Here is a 15178-nt window from a genome sequence, read left to right as displayed (position 1 = left end):
CCAGCGAGGGCGCATACTTTGAATAAAATATTTGTTATTCTCTTGAAATAAATGTGTTTTTTTCTTGAAAAAATACCGGTTTCATATGTATACACCTGGTATTCTTCACAAGTAATTTACGGTAATAGTGAAAATATACAGAAAACGATAGAAATTGCTTTATGGAGGGGAGTAAAAAGGGTGTGAAAATAACGTTAAAGAACACAGGACCACAAACCTACAAAATTTATCGCTAACCAACTAAATTAGGGTACCTCCAGGTGTAAGTAGTCGTTGAATTTGAATACGGTGTCCGTTTGACGCCATCAGGTCAGTATCAAGGTCAGTTCAAGGTGAAACCTACGAAATTCGGGCTCATCAACTAAATCAGGGTATCTTTAGGTTTAAGTGGTCGCTGAATCGAATCCGGTGAACAGTCTCGTATTTTTCGCTGAGTGTATCAGAGTGTGCAACTGGCAGAGTTGCATATTCATTACCATTATGCAACAAAACACCTTTTAAACTTCTTGTAGGCGAATCTATGAAAAGTCGATACTCGTTAGGATTATAAGGTATGCTTTTAATGTTTTTTAACTAACCCCTTCATATTATTACAATATACTGAGTCTCCTACCGAAGAAAAAAAATTTCCAACAGGTCTATCTCGATCGCGGATTCGAATTCAGCGACCACTTAAACCTAAATTTAGTTGGTTAGTGATGAATTTTGTAGGTTTGACCTTGATACTGACCTGCCGGTGTCAAACAGAAACCTGATTCGAATTCAGCGAACACTTAAACCTAAAGGTACCCTGATTTAGTTGGTGAGCGATGAAGTTTTTAGGTTTAACCTTGAACTGATTTGGATACTGACCTGATTGCTTCAAACAGACATCTAATTCGAATTCAACGATCACTTAAACCTGAAGGTACCCTGATTTAGTTGGAGAGCGATGAATTTGGTAGGTTTGCCCTTGAACTGATCTTGATACTGACTTGATGGCGTCAAACGGACACTGGATTCGGATTCAGCGACCACAAAAACCTAAGATATACCTAGTCCCTCTTATATTGCAGACTTAGGCAGTTTGGTGTCTTGTGTAATTAGTGAACATTCTTTAAAAACATTTTTGTTCCCTAATTAATTTATAATTATATACAAAAATGTTTAATGTATCTGGACAACTGAAAATAATTTTTCGAAGGTTTCTGCACCAATTAAAAGTATTTTTGAAAAAACCAGTGCCGTTTGGTGCACGGGCTGAACTGGTCGGTCTGTTATTGTGCGCGTAAGGATTACGCTCGAACATATTCCTATAACATTATACCTATTGGGAATCCAATAATATTGACTATGGTTTTTATTAAAGAAAGTCAAGCTTTCACAGAAAATTACTTTTAAAAATCAAAAGTATCGGAAGAGTAGAAAAAATTAAATATTCAATATAAATCGTAATTTATTTATGAAAATTAAACAAAATTAATAACGGATTTGATAAAATGGAAAAGCATGAAAACCCCTACAAAATTCATTTATAGAAAATTTGTGTTTTATTTGTAGAAAGGATGTAATGGCCATTTTTAAATACTCGTTTTGCGCTAAGAATCAAAATGTAGTTCGGGGAGGGATGCTAGTAAAAGTCTATAAATTGGTGAGTGAACTACTATCGTATAGACAAACAAGCTCTCAAAATTTGAAGGCAATCAGGAGACATATGAGTTTTCAAATTATGGTAGTTAAGAAATAATGCCCCATATAGTACAAAGTTTTTCTCATATAAACAGAAGAAACAATTTTTACTTATTATAGAAACGGCTCGATATTTTTTGTCGTTCAATATTTAAAACGTTTAAAAACGATCCAAAAGTAATCAATAATTTTGAAAAAGTCAAGTTCAAAAATACTTTAATAACCTCCGTGACAAAAATGATTTTCTGCTTGACAAACTTCTATTAAAATGCAAATTTTTCTATTTATCCGATTCTTTTATAATACTTTTTAATTGAGTTTTTAATTCAGAGTAACAATTCTTAAACAATAATTTAAAACTGTGAAAAAGTTTTAAATAAATTGAAAAACAATTCTTGCGGTGTGTGAATTCTTACGGTGTTCAAATAAAAAATACTTGAGTGCTTTCTCCTTGCATTATTAATTTTTTTATTTTTAGAATGTGTTGTTTTAAATTTTTCAATTATTCTTCAAAATGAAATACACTCTTAATAAACTATTTAAACATTTTATCTTTCCATTCCTTTTTCTTAAATATCTTTAATGAATTCTTTCTAAAAAAATCTCAAATTCACTTAGAAATTACTTATATTGAATTAAGAGGGATAATGAACAAGAAGAGGGTTCAATATTTTAGGAAAGAAATTCTTGGAAATTAAAAAACCAAGAAACAAACGATCAAAATAGCATGCTGGACGTTAAAGTGTAATTTAAATTTTTTACTTATTTTGAATTTAATTGATTGAATTTATTAAATTAAATTGATTAAGTTTGAATTGGAATCAAAACTATGTTAAAGACTTTAATAATGATCTCGTTGAATCTCGTTCTATTCTATATGAAATGAAGTTTAATCAATCGCAAGTTTTCATCTACATTCATATCAACAACGACAGAACCGGTGAAACCTTCAATTATCAGCAATTACTTCGCAAAGTGTTATGAATGAAAATCCCGTACAGCACAGTCATATACACAGTTCCCTTATTGAAGCTTCCGGTTACTTAAAAAAAATTCCACTAGGGGGTGTAATAGTAGAGCAGTGCCGGTTTAATTTGAAATTTGAATTTGATAAAAGCGATGTTTTCAACATGTATTTAATAATTAAAATAATATGGATGCAATTGTAAATATAGTCAAAGTAGTACATGTATAGTAAAGCCTAAACATGAAAAGATTAGAAATGAATTTAAACAATTAAACAATTAGAATAATGCAATCAGGTATGTCAATATTTATCATTATGTTTGATTTAAAATGTCAGGATTCGACGAAAGTAAAAAATCTGAATAGTAACAAAAACTTACTGAAAAGCAAAGTAACAATTCTATTTTCCAGAGATAGGAGCGATTGCCGAAAACATTCCCTTGATTTCCCGCAAGCATTCTGATTCTTGAATATTGTCGGTTTGGTACCATTTCTTAAACGTGGTTTCGAATGTGCCCGGTAGATAATTCGCCCTTCTTGGTCATATTTGACGCACTCTATAATAATATTCTGATCGGAAAAATGCATTTCACATGCACGTGCTGTAGATCGGAAAACAATAATACCGGGCGCACAAGATTCCCAATCTCTTCGGAGTCTAGGATCACTGGGTACTTTGAACATAGATGTTTTCCTTTAAATTTGTTACTGTTTCCCTCGCACTTCGGCACCGAACACGTAAACAGCATTTTTCCACAAATTGCACATCTGCAATGGACTGCATCAATATTCTTGTTGTGTCAGTGTCCCTTCGACTTTGAGGCTAGAAAACGTCTTTACATTTTCAAATTTGTTACTACTCGACTAGTGCGCTATGTCGCGTGGTGGCAGAATTGCGAAACTTTTTAGCCTACGTAAGGGAATATTTCCCATCACGATAGCCTCCGGATCTGTGTATACGACCGTGCCGTACTCAAAATCATGGAAAAAACAACCGAAATGAAACCCTTCTACATAAATGAAGAAGTGAAAGAAGTAAAGCAACATTAAGTATCCCAAAAGAGCTGGTCTTCGAGAAAATTTTACAGATGGAGAAAAAACAAAACAGAAGACTTTTCGGTCTGTGATCCTAATCATTATCAAAAAACATTGAGGGGGCTCTATTGGCTTATAACATATTGTGGTTTTGAATAAAATTTGGTCTACAGCTATGGTTTTACTACTCTTCCTGTGATTATTGACCTTCCCACAGTAAAGACATGACTACCCTACCGATAGAAATCTCAGAATATATACTGAAGATTCTTAGGTCCGGAGAGGTCTGAGAAATTCTCCGTAGGCACTTAGGCAGATATATTTGAAAGTCTAGGTAGCTCATTTAAATGGTCTGAAGGCTTTTAAAATGTCCTTTCCGAAATTGAAGTAAAAATTAAATCATAAATAACGAGCAGAGAGGCTGAAATTGAAATAAGAATTCGATCATAAATAAAAAGCAGAAAGGCTCTCTCAATAGAGTAGCGGACACTCAATGGTCCTTTGTTAAGCTTTCGGATTAACATTTAGAAATAGATGTTTTTATTTCAAAGTTAGCAGCCTTAAATATAACAATTCGGAATCCACGGGTTTCGATTATTTTAGATATATTTTTTTAAATGTAAATTATTATAACGTATCTCGTAAATTGCATGACCTTTTTAAAAAAGGAGTCGCGTTGGCGACGGCTAACTACTGCAAATAACTATGTTCGCCCGGTACGTGACGAATACAATAGGACCAATATATAACCGTCACATCACTCTTAAATGACCTCTAAAAGAACCTCTAAAGGACGAAAATCTCTCTATCTCTAAGACTAAATCAATTAAATCGAACCTGCAGATAGCCTCAAACGGGCCAGGCTATTTTGCCTAAGAATACTCTTAGATTTCTATCGGTAGGGTAACCATACTTATGATGTAATGTACTGTTTCTATTAAAACTAGCGTAAGAAAATATACCCCCTGGCAAGGGGGTATATTTCAAGTGGGCAAGATTTCAAGTGGTATTTAATTTTTCTATGTAAAATTCAAGAACTAAATTCACTACCGGTTCCTGGACACAAAAAACTAGCGTTCTTTTCTGATGAATTGAATGAGGAATAATTTTTAGCCTACAGTTTGGAAAATAACTAATACCAGCTTTTTTCAACAGATCTTTACATGCAATCAAAATAGGCCAAAAGAGGAATCATGGAAAATTGAAGTCAAGGATGACGTTAAAATACTCTGGTGCTAAATTGCAAGAAAAAGGTGTTCTCTTAGAAATCGAAGGACTTCCTCAAGCTCAATTTAAAAATGTCACATTCGAAATAACTCCTACTGAGCGAAACGGGATTTTTACTGTAAGAGGTAAATTCATGGGAGTGGAAATGGAAACAATTGACATGGATATTCAAAAATTATTGGAACTTCAATTCGAAGGTGCGCCCATTATCGATATGTTTGGAAAAGCTAAAATCAATGTTAATTTACTCTTATTCTTGTTAAATCGTAAATTCTACGTAAATACAAAAACTTAGGACTTCTAAGTATTTCAATTTTTAAATTATTATTAAGTCCTTGAATACAATATAATGACAGTTCAAGTTTTTAAATATCTGTATTACACAAAAATTAATTTCTCAGATAATTAAAGAGATAATACAACATTCGTCACTAATTAAATTAATCTAATGTGTATACTTACTTCTATTATAATTGAAGATAGATTCAAAATAAGTCGAAAGAATAAAGACAAGGAGGAAGGGGCAAATAAAGACAGCAGTATGGCCTATAAATACAATTTATACAATCGTAAAATTACGCCTAAAGCATCAACTTTTAAAGATACTCGAATATATAATATTTATTACTTATTATAAATCGGATGTTTATGCAAAAAAGATTTTTAACCAACGTAGGCCAACATACAGACTTATAGAATCTCGTATTTTAGTACACAACCACTTATCCGTTTATATAACATGTGCAACCTCTGAAGTGAAAATTACGAAATCACCAAAATTTAGAATTTTCGTATGTCATTGAATTTTTCTATGGATTTTGTTTGCAGATTAATTGTAAAATGTATATTTATGGACTGGCAATACAGTGATAAAAAAGTGTTCTTTTCAATATTCAAATAGAATAGAAAAAACGCAATTATTCACAATTGCATTTTAAGAAATATTATCAACACGATTTCACTGGAAAACTTTCAATACAAATTTGCACTTTTGTATTTCATGTTCAAGAAAAGTAAGGCATGTTTTTCTGTGTTTTTGGAAACATGTCATGTATAAATTTTATAGCCGATTCGCGTATGTATTTATGATATTCACACATCGCATTGTAATTTTTGACTTTAAGTATCAGATAACCAATAGTTATTTGTTAACGAAGTGCTTGAAACAGGTGATTTCATCGAGAGTGACGTTTTCAACAGGAGCTGGATCCGAATACTGCAATCACACGAGTAGCAATTAAAAAGTTGAATTTTAGAGGTGGATGTTGCAAAAACGATTTTGTTTGTATTATAAAGCCTGAAAATGGTTTCGTTCACAGTCCAAAAACGTATTTTTCCCCCGTCGGCATACTCTTATCTCTATGTGTATTATTATAAGGGCCTGCTTAGTGAAAACTAATAAGTAATCTGCCATTATAAATTGCAATAAATTGTTGTACAGAAAGATACTTTTACATTGAGAGAAGAGCTATAAATGGCATGTCACGTTGAAACTGACTCTTAAACAGCGTAAAGTGTCATCACCGCTAAGCTATTTTAGGCATCGCGCGATCTTTTTCGAATGTAACTTATTGCGAAACTGCGAATAAACAACGGCTTCAGCAGTGCTTAAAATAAATCATCTTCAAACTGCACGTGCGCACAAATTGTGCATTGTCTGCTGAAATAATGCCCTTTAGATACAATTTTCAAGAATGAAAAGTGAAATTTTAGAGGTGGATGTTGCAAAAATAACTTTTTTGTTTTATAAAGCCTGACAAGTGTTTGTCCCTATCGGTATACTATTATCTGCTTGCTCAGTGAAAATCAATGAGTAAGCTCGCATGGAAAATTTCAATACGTTGGCGTATATAGAAACATTTTTTATTTTCAAAAAGACATAAAGGGGTTCTGATATTTAAATCCTGTAAATTTACTCTTGGCTTTGTGAATTTCTAAATGGAATAAAATATCATAAATGAAGATTTCTTGGAGATTTTATGAGTTGTTTTATGGAATCTGGCTCAGAATTTGGATATTTTGTATTTCAAAACGGAAGATTTCACTTTTTTAAATCACCATCTCAGAGTAGAGAAAAAAACCGGAAAACCTAGCAAAGTCAAATTACGATTTGTTTAAAATTCATCTTATACGTTCTTTTTGACTCACACACCACAAATATCGCATGAAGAAGTATGAAAATTTATTACAAATTATTTGATTTGTATAAAACTCATTTCTGGGGGGCTTCTGAAACGCAGATTCTGAAATTGGGGATCTGATATGTGGACCATGTTTTTAATGATGCGATCTGTATCAATTTAATTTTTGAAATGATTTACTTAAGTCACAGACTCAAAATTCTGCATAAAAAATCCAAAACTTCGGATATAATATTGCGAACAACTGTTTTAAAAATTATACGCATAGAATAAAACTTATTTTATAAGGGCTTTACTGTAGATTTTAAAAATTTATCCAAAATTCAGAAAAGCAATGACAGACCCTATATAACATTATTGAAAAGATATCTGTCGTCATGTTGGATCCGCCATTTATAATTTTCTTTTTTCTTATCGGGTAATTTCGGACAAATGTCCGTCATTTTAATATTTAATTTTTATCACAATATTTCTAATCAATTTTTATTTCTATCCTTTGTACACAATATCAACTTTTTGATGCAATATTTGGAATTCGTGATCTACTACAAAATCGGCTCGCTTGAGGTTACTGAATTCGAATCTAACTACAAAATTTCATAATCCAAAATGGTGGTCCAATTATAAAAATGTTAACCGTTTTTACTTTTTTTCATTAACGATTAGTGATATAATTTTGAGATTTGATTCGAATTTAGCGACGTCGCATCTCGTGATCATCGTGTTCTCCAAAACGACCTTACGTTAGTCCCATTAATTTTGAAATTTATTTCGACATTTTGGATTAGAACTTTGATCGAAATCGATTTAATAATTTTCAAAAGGTAAGGATAACATATTTTGACTTGTGTGCATGTTTCAGTTTATTACGTCAAAAAGTGAAATCATGGTAACGCCACCAATCGCAAAGTAACTATAATTAAATAACAATTGTAGGTTAATGAAATTACAACCAGCAAGACTAACATAAAATAATATAAACGGAATGCCATGTTCATTAAATTGATTAATTTATAATATTCGTTATAAAATGGTGTACAATAGATTTTAAAAATAGTGGCCTAGCGAATTCTTCTACGCTAAAAAAAAAAAAGGTTTGAACGAAAACTGGTGTTCCCTCAATTACATAAGTATTCAAAAATTCAATAACGCGGGAAAAGTCTTCTCCGTTTGGTAAATTTTTTGTCTCGAAAAAAACTCTAATATTTGCTTCTTTATATGGGAGCATTCACATATAGGTTCAAACTTCAGAGGATAGCGAGGTGTCTTTTTTTAAGCGTGACTTACTTGTATAAGCATAGGAAAAATGCATGATAAGAGATAGGGGACTTCTGAAATCTCTGAAACATGTGTAACATGTGAACGCTACCTGTTTCTTCGATACATTTGTATATACAATATTGAGGAAAGTTTTTGATAACCCACATAAAAAGGCTGCAAAATATTTTTCATACGTACGTATTCTCTACTGGCTATATCTTTAATCCCTAAGAGAAACATAGACGATCTTTAAATGAAATTAAACTTCTTAGACATTCTACTTTCGCCACATCACGGAGTTTTCACGAAGCAGGCCAAGAAATCTACGTCCAATTATTTTTAACTATGCTGCATTGCAGTTATAAACTATTTAATAAATAGCATGATAATATCATTTTTATCTAATTTATAAGTGTTGGTTCTTTTCTACGCCTGTGCCAACCTTGAGGCGTTGAAAACATGCAGCAATTGGGTAAGCGTTATCGGTTGTTGAGCACATTGCAAAAACTCCTAATTCTCCCTTGACGCTCCGATATCTGAACCAAGGCTTCTTCCATCATGTTCCTCAGTTTAGTCAAATCCGGTGTTTGGTCACAAGATTCTATGTTCAAGAGTTCGGTAAAATACCTTTCCCATACGTCTTTCTTCGCATATCTGGAATATAAAATACGTGTATGATAATTGTTCAAACAACAGAACATTTTTGCCAAGCGAGAAAGAAAACTCTAAATCAGGCCTGTTTATTTAGGGAACATCGACTCATTCACCACATGTTCGAGTTCCGCCACCAGTTATCTACTGAGCTTCGGAGGCTTGGGGTGGTGGTCGTTATTTGTAAAGGAAGTTTTTCGGAGTGTTTTTTTTAAAATAATCATTGCAATCTATTTTGTACATAAAATGTTAGGTAAAACTTGGTTACAATTTGAAACACGCTAAATAATTTTGCTAATAATTTTGTCCAACTTATTAGCATTAACATTTCAGCAAATTATGATCATTTTATGAAAAAAAGTATAGCTCTTTTTTATTTTTTTTTTTGGCATTTTGAACAAAAAAATGCCTGCCATACTTTAGTCACGCGATTTTCAGTTTTTATTTTCTCGAAACAGAATACTTCTTTCCGATGCACAATTTGGTACTCTTATTCAGTATCCTGACATTTCGGGAGCAAGTTTATGTTTTTATGAAAAACTACAAATTTTATAAAAAATCACAAATTAAGGGCGATTTTAAAAATCCACCTAATGAATATTCTCGAGAGTAGCTACATTTTTTACGTTGGCCTTTTTAATAAATGAGACTTCTCGGGTGTGTAGTTTCTCTTTTTTTCTGAACATAAAATTGAATTTGTTATCGCTATCCACCACCCTGTATGTCAGTGTGACTTATACGATGAAATTCCATATTATCACCTTCAATTGACAGAATACTCTATTTAACTCTATTTTTAACTTTTAATAAGTTTATTACAATAGATAATTATAAGGCCCTTTTCATTGAACTATTTAATTCCCTTAAAATACGAAATAAGAGAGTCAATTACATTCTCTACACTATATTTCTGTATTGCAATAAACTCACATTCAACGTGCGAACTTTTATAAATATTCAAAGGAAATTATTTCAACATTTTTCTAATATTAGCTTACACTTTACAAAGAAACTGTCAACATTATTTGAAATCAGAATCTGTCAACATACCTATTTTAATGTATGGCACTTATACATTTCCTTTACTTATTATTCAACAGTATAAGATAATATAATAACTATTAAGAATTGGAAATTCTTGCAACATTGATAAAATCATATTTTTGTCGTAAAAAGATTTTTTTCATCTCGTGGCAATACCTGCTGCCACCAAGAAGGTCCAACCCGCCATGGACGCTTCCTTTATCAAGCGGTTCGAGTAACGGAGATTCAAATTCAAAACAAAAAGTTGTCAATTTCAAAATGAGCTTTCTGAAACCTCGAAGTTCAGGATCTGTTAATTCTTCCGATCAAACGGAATCTAAAAAACCTCTTAAATACTAAAAATCAATTCGTTATAACAGTTTTAGTTTAAAATTGATTTTTCATTATATTCCATCAGATCATTGATTTTTAACTTCCCGTCTAACAACGAACCCTGCCAAGGAAAGCCAACTCATCTTGTTACACAATTAAATTTCTCAGAAAATATATTCTGTTCGGCTTTTCATAACAGCAGCTCCAAACTAACCTAAAAAACTGCAGACTGCAAAAGCCTGTTATTTATTCGCGTTACAGCCGCGACTTTCGATGGATCGATAAATCGATTGGGTGCACTTCACGCCGCAGCGTTGCTCGCAGACGGCTGACCCCTTCGCTCGCGGCGAGCTTCTAGTCAGTACTAGAGATAGAAAGTCGAAACAATAAGTCGAATTTCGACTTTACCATACTATAATATAATATATATAATATATAACTTTTCGAATTTCCAAGTCGATAAATCGAGGCGTAAAGTCGACTTTGGTCGACTTTCTCGACTTTTTTTGTACCGCAAATTTTTTTATTTATAGTTACATCCATTCAATAGTTTATGCTAAAAGTTAATTTTTTTCACGGTCAAGAGCGGGGTGAAATCGGAAAACGAGGTTCAAAATGACATTTAGAACGCAATTATACACCGATTTTACATTTTTTTTATTGAAAAATTCAGGAGTAAATTTTCTAGAGAATGGTGAGAGTAGATTTTTTATTCTTTTGTTTATTTAATTCTTATTGTAATGTAAACAGCGGAAAAAATGACGATTTTTTAAATTTCATTTTTTAACTTCTTGGCGAAATTTTTCTTTTACTTTTCGTCCCTTGGATTTAATTCACAAGGATGTGAGAAAGATAAAAAATTGTTAACTTGTATAGTTGATTGTTAAAAACAAATTGTATTTACAAATACTTAACATTAGGGGTTAATCCTCTTCAAAGTATATTTCTGCTTTCATCGTTAGGATGATACGTTAGCATTAAAATTTAGGATGAAATGTTATTTGTTTATTTTATAAAGACGAATGTCGATTATTTGTTAGTACCCCTGCGCATTAAATCCAAGGGACGAAAAGTATAAGAAAATTGTTGTCTGGATGATAAAAAATAAAATTAAGAAAGTCGACATTTTCTTCACTGTTTGCATTCAAATAATAAATAAGGAAACAAAAAAAATAAAAAATGTACTTTCACCATTTTCTGAAAAATTTAGTCCTAAATTTAAAAAAAAATTTTAAATCGATACACAATTGCGTTCTAAATGTCATTTTGAACCTCCTTTTCCGATTTCACCCTACTATGAGGTCCCTTATTTAACCACACTTTTGCACCGGCAAGGGCAAGTAGCAGCCTTCCACGGGATTGGTTCGCGCTTTGTGTTCGTGTGGGACACGCGCGGAAAGCTTGACTGCGCTGTCTCACACAGCAACAGCTGGAACGCAGACTTCAAATGTATTTTGGATTTAACGCGCAGCAGTAAGCTTAGTTCGTCGAAAGAAATCGAAAAGTCGAGCGAAAAAAGTCGACTTCGGGAGCGCAAAGTCGAAGTCGACCTTGCCAACCTTAGTCAGTAACAAACCAGTCAACACCCGGTAAAGGTGACGTTCCAACTAGCGAACACTTACCGAATTTCCTATTGTGCGTCGAGGACGTAAATTGTTGCTGGGTGAAGCCCCAATAATAAACTACCATTTATCCTTCTAAAACCCCGACTTAATAATTTTGCGCAATCCTAACCTCGAATTAGGAATAACCTGCTTTCGTTTCAAAAGGAAAAAGAACGTCGACTTATTTAACTTTGCCCAGAGTGTCAGTGAAAAAAAAAGGAAATCGCAAATCACTTCTGATTGCGAGTAGGAAGTGTACGGCGATAGCCAACTTAGCGAGTGATTGACCTTCAAGTTTTTCCCAGCAATAGTACCCTACAACGGTAAATACTCCCCCCAAAAGAAACTTAAAACTTTATCTCTTTCTGCTCTTCAATCTTCTGTAAATTCGCTATTCTCCTTTCTCTCGGTCCTCTGTCTAGAGGATCTGAGAATTTTTTCTTTCTTATTTATTAGCCTTCTTTCTTTACTTCCTCTTGCTCTTTGTACTACTAATTTTTACTTCTACCTTATGTCTTTTATAAATTTCCTCTGGGACTTTCATCCTACACCTCGGTCCTCTGTTAACCGTTAAAAACATCCTTAACATTAAAAAGAAATCTGCCCGCTGCGTAGGCACATTCTCATCACGACTTTTTTCTTTTAATTTCTTTTTCGTCTCGGGTGTGGGTTTTCAAAAAATGTATTCATGACAAATTAATTCATTTTTACTAGAGTTACAGCAATTACAAAATTCCCAAAAACACATGAAAATGAACATTTTTAGCCAAACAACCCACAATATGAAAAAAAGTCAAAAGAAGAAAAATGTTTCTTTTTGAATTCCCTACAAAATTATCATAAAAACTTTTTAAATTTTCTTGAAAAACCGAAAATTAAAATTTTTACAGTAAAAAAAAGAATGAAAAATAAAAAATTACGTTTTTTCATTTTCTATTACACGGTATTTCATTTGGATACAAAAATTTCGTAAAAAAAGCTAATAAGATTTCTAAGAGAGTTATCGAGCCTGATTATTGAATTAGGTTTTCAATTTTTTTTAAATAAACAAATAAGACGAGAAAAATTGCCACTTGTTCTATTTGATGTCCCCGGTGCTCGTCAGTGATAGAAAAATTGATGAAATCGCTTTAGTTGCATAGAGTGACGTTAGTTAAAGATATTCCAATATTATACAACTTCAAAAAAAAATTTACAAACAAATTATTTGTTGGAAAAACAATTTTCTACGATTTTTCATAAATATACGTTTTTTCAAGTTATATTGTAAGAATTTCGAATGGAAACAATGTTATATTTAAAAAATGTCTCTTATGATTATAATTGTTTCATACTATAAACAAATTTAATGTACAAATGCAGTAATTAGGCATTTTTCGAAAGAACTATTCGTTTTTTTCGATGTAAATTTTTATTTTTAATTATGAAATTTATGATGATTTTAGCAACATTCATAATTTGTTGATTTTTCTAATGATTTTTTAAACAAATTTAAAAAAAATGCATTAATCAGGTATTTGTCTACAGAAAAACTTGTTTTTTTTTCTATGTTAACTTTTTTAATTAGGAAGCTCATGATAACTTCAGGAAAATTCATAATTTTTTAATCAATTTTATGATTTTTTAAACAAATGCATTATTGGGGCATCTGTCGTCAGAAAAATTCTGTTTTGTTTCGATGTCAGACTTTTAATTTAGATCTTTATAATAAATTCGGCAACATTCAGGATGAGTGGATAAATTTTATGATTTTTACAAACAAATTTAACAAACAAATGCATTATTCGGGCATCTGTTGGCGGAACAATTCGTTTTTTTTCGATGTCAGTCTTTTTAATGAGGAACTTCATGATAATTTCAGCAAAGTTCATAATTGGTACATAAATTTTAAACTTTTTTCAAAAATAAATTCAATGATGAAAAAATTTTTTTTTCGATATCCTAATTTTTAAAAATTGACATAGAAAAAAATGAATTTTTATGTAGACAAATGCCTGATTACTGCATTTGTTGATTAAATTTGTTTAAAGAAATTATAAAATTTATCAACTAATTATGAATGTTGCTGAAATTCTAATAAAGTTCCCAACTGGAAAGACTGGTATTGAAAAACCCGAATTTTTCTGCCGACAAATGCCTGAATAATGTATTTCTTTATTAAATCATAAATTTCCTAATTTATAAAAATATACATCGACAAAAAAAAACGAATTTTCTGTCGAAAAATGCCTGATTACTGCATTTTTTCATTAAGTTTGTTTATAATATAAAGAATTATTATCTTAAATTTTTTTTAAATATAATATTGTTTCCATTCAAATTTCTTGCAATATAACTTGAAAACCGTATAGTTACGGAAAATAGTAGAAAAAATTTGTTCAACAAATAATTTGCTTATCAAATATTTTGTTGTTTAATATATAATATTGGAACATCTGTAGCTAATGTTACTCTATGAAACTTAGGCGATTTCAAACATTTTCCTGTTATTGACGAGCACCGGGAACGTCAAATAGATAAAATGGACAATTTTCCGTCATATTTGTTTATTTATAAAAAATTGAAAACCTTATTAAACAATTAGGCTCGACAACTCTCTTAGAAATCTTAAGAGCTTTTTTCACATTTTTTTGTTCAAATCGCTCAGTATTTATGGGCTGTACGTTATTTTGAACCTAAAAATATAATTTTTTCCCACTCTGGGCCGGGAATGTGAAAATGAGATCATATGAACTCCCATATAACACAACGCTGCCGAAGGTACACAACGTAAATGGCAATGTGATACGGATAAGGCCAATTTTCACCTGAGATGTTCGTCTGATGATGAGGAACGTAAAAATGTGTGCCTGGCAGGTGTGAATGGATGCGTTTACCAGTGGCGACCTGCCAAATGTGTGAATTTTTGACAGTTAACTAACGTGACTCGGATAAGGTTGTCCGGCGACTTCGAAGCCGCCTGGCACCACTTTTTCATCCAGGTAAGTGCCTGGCAATGCACAGGTACTATTTCTTATGTCAGCCCCTACATGTACACCAATTTTCAACCTTATCCGAGTCACATTAGTTAACTGTTAAAAATTCGTACCTTTGGCAGGTCGCTACCGGTAAACGCATCCACTCAGACCTGTCATACACCCATTTTTACGTTCATCATCATCAGACGAACATCTCAGGTGAAAATTGGCCTTATCCGTATCAAGTTGCCATTTACGATGTGAGCCCACGGTCTATTATAACCAGCTATGACTCTCGGTTGAAACTAATCCC

At 32.1% G+C, this 15178-nt stretch overlaps 2 protein-coding genes across 7 annotated transcripts in view; one reads left to right on the top strand and one right to left on the bottom strand.

Annotated features, from left to right (window-relative positions):
• LOC117168711 (ras GTPase-activating-like protein IQGAP1) overlaps positions 1-6856 on the top strand; it is a 343802-nt gene extending 336946 nt beyond the window's left edge. For all 3 annotated transcript variants that reach the window (XM_033354418.1, XM_033354419.1, XM_033354417.1), the window contains one exon: positions 4825-6856. In XM_033354418.1, coding sequence (XP_033210309.1) covers positions 4825-5191 — 367 coding nt within the window. In that variant the 3' untranslated portion in view covers positions 5192-6856. The remainder of the gene's footprint in view (positions 1-4824) is intronic.
• LOC117168712 (probable inactive serine/threonine-protein kinase bub1) overlaps positions 5443-15178 on the bottom strand; it is a 244950-nt gene continuing 235214 nt past the window's right edge. For 3 of the 4 annotated variants that reach the window (XM_033354422.1, XM_033354423.1, XM_033354421.1), the window contains one exon: positions 5597-8951. In XM_033354422.1, the coding sequence (XP_033210313.1) occupies positions 8777-8951 (175 nt within the window). In that variant the 3' untranslated portion in view covers positions 5597-8776. Of the gene's footprint in view, positions 8952-15178 lie in introns of all 4 variants that reach the window. The other variant, XM_033354424.1, reaches the window with a different exon arrangement.

The sequence above is a fragment of the Belonocnema kinseyi genome, chromosome 3 (assembly GCF_010883055.1).
Source record: "Belonocnema kinseyi isolate 2016_QV_RU_SX_M_011 chromosome 3, B_treatae_v1, whole genome shotgun sequence".
Classification (NCBI taxonomy): domain Eukaryota; kingdom Metazoa; phylum Arthropoda; class Insecta; order Hymenoptera; family Cynipidae; genus Belonocnema; species Belonocnema kinseyi.
This window is presented reverse-complemented; position numbering and strand designations above follow the sequence as displayed.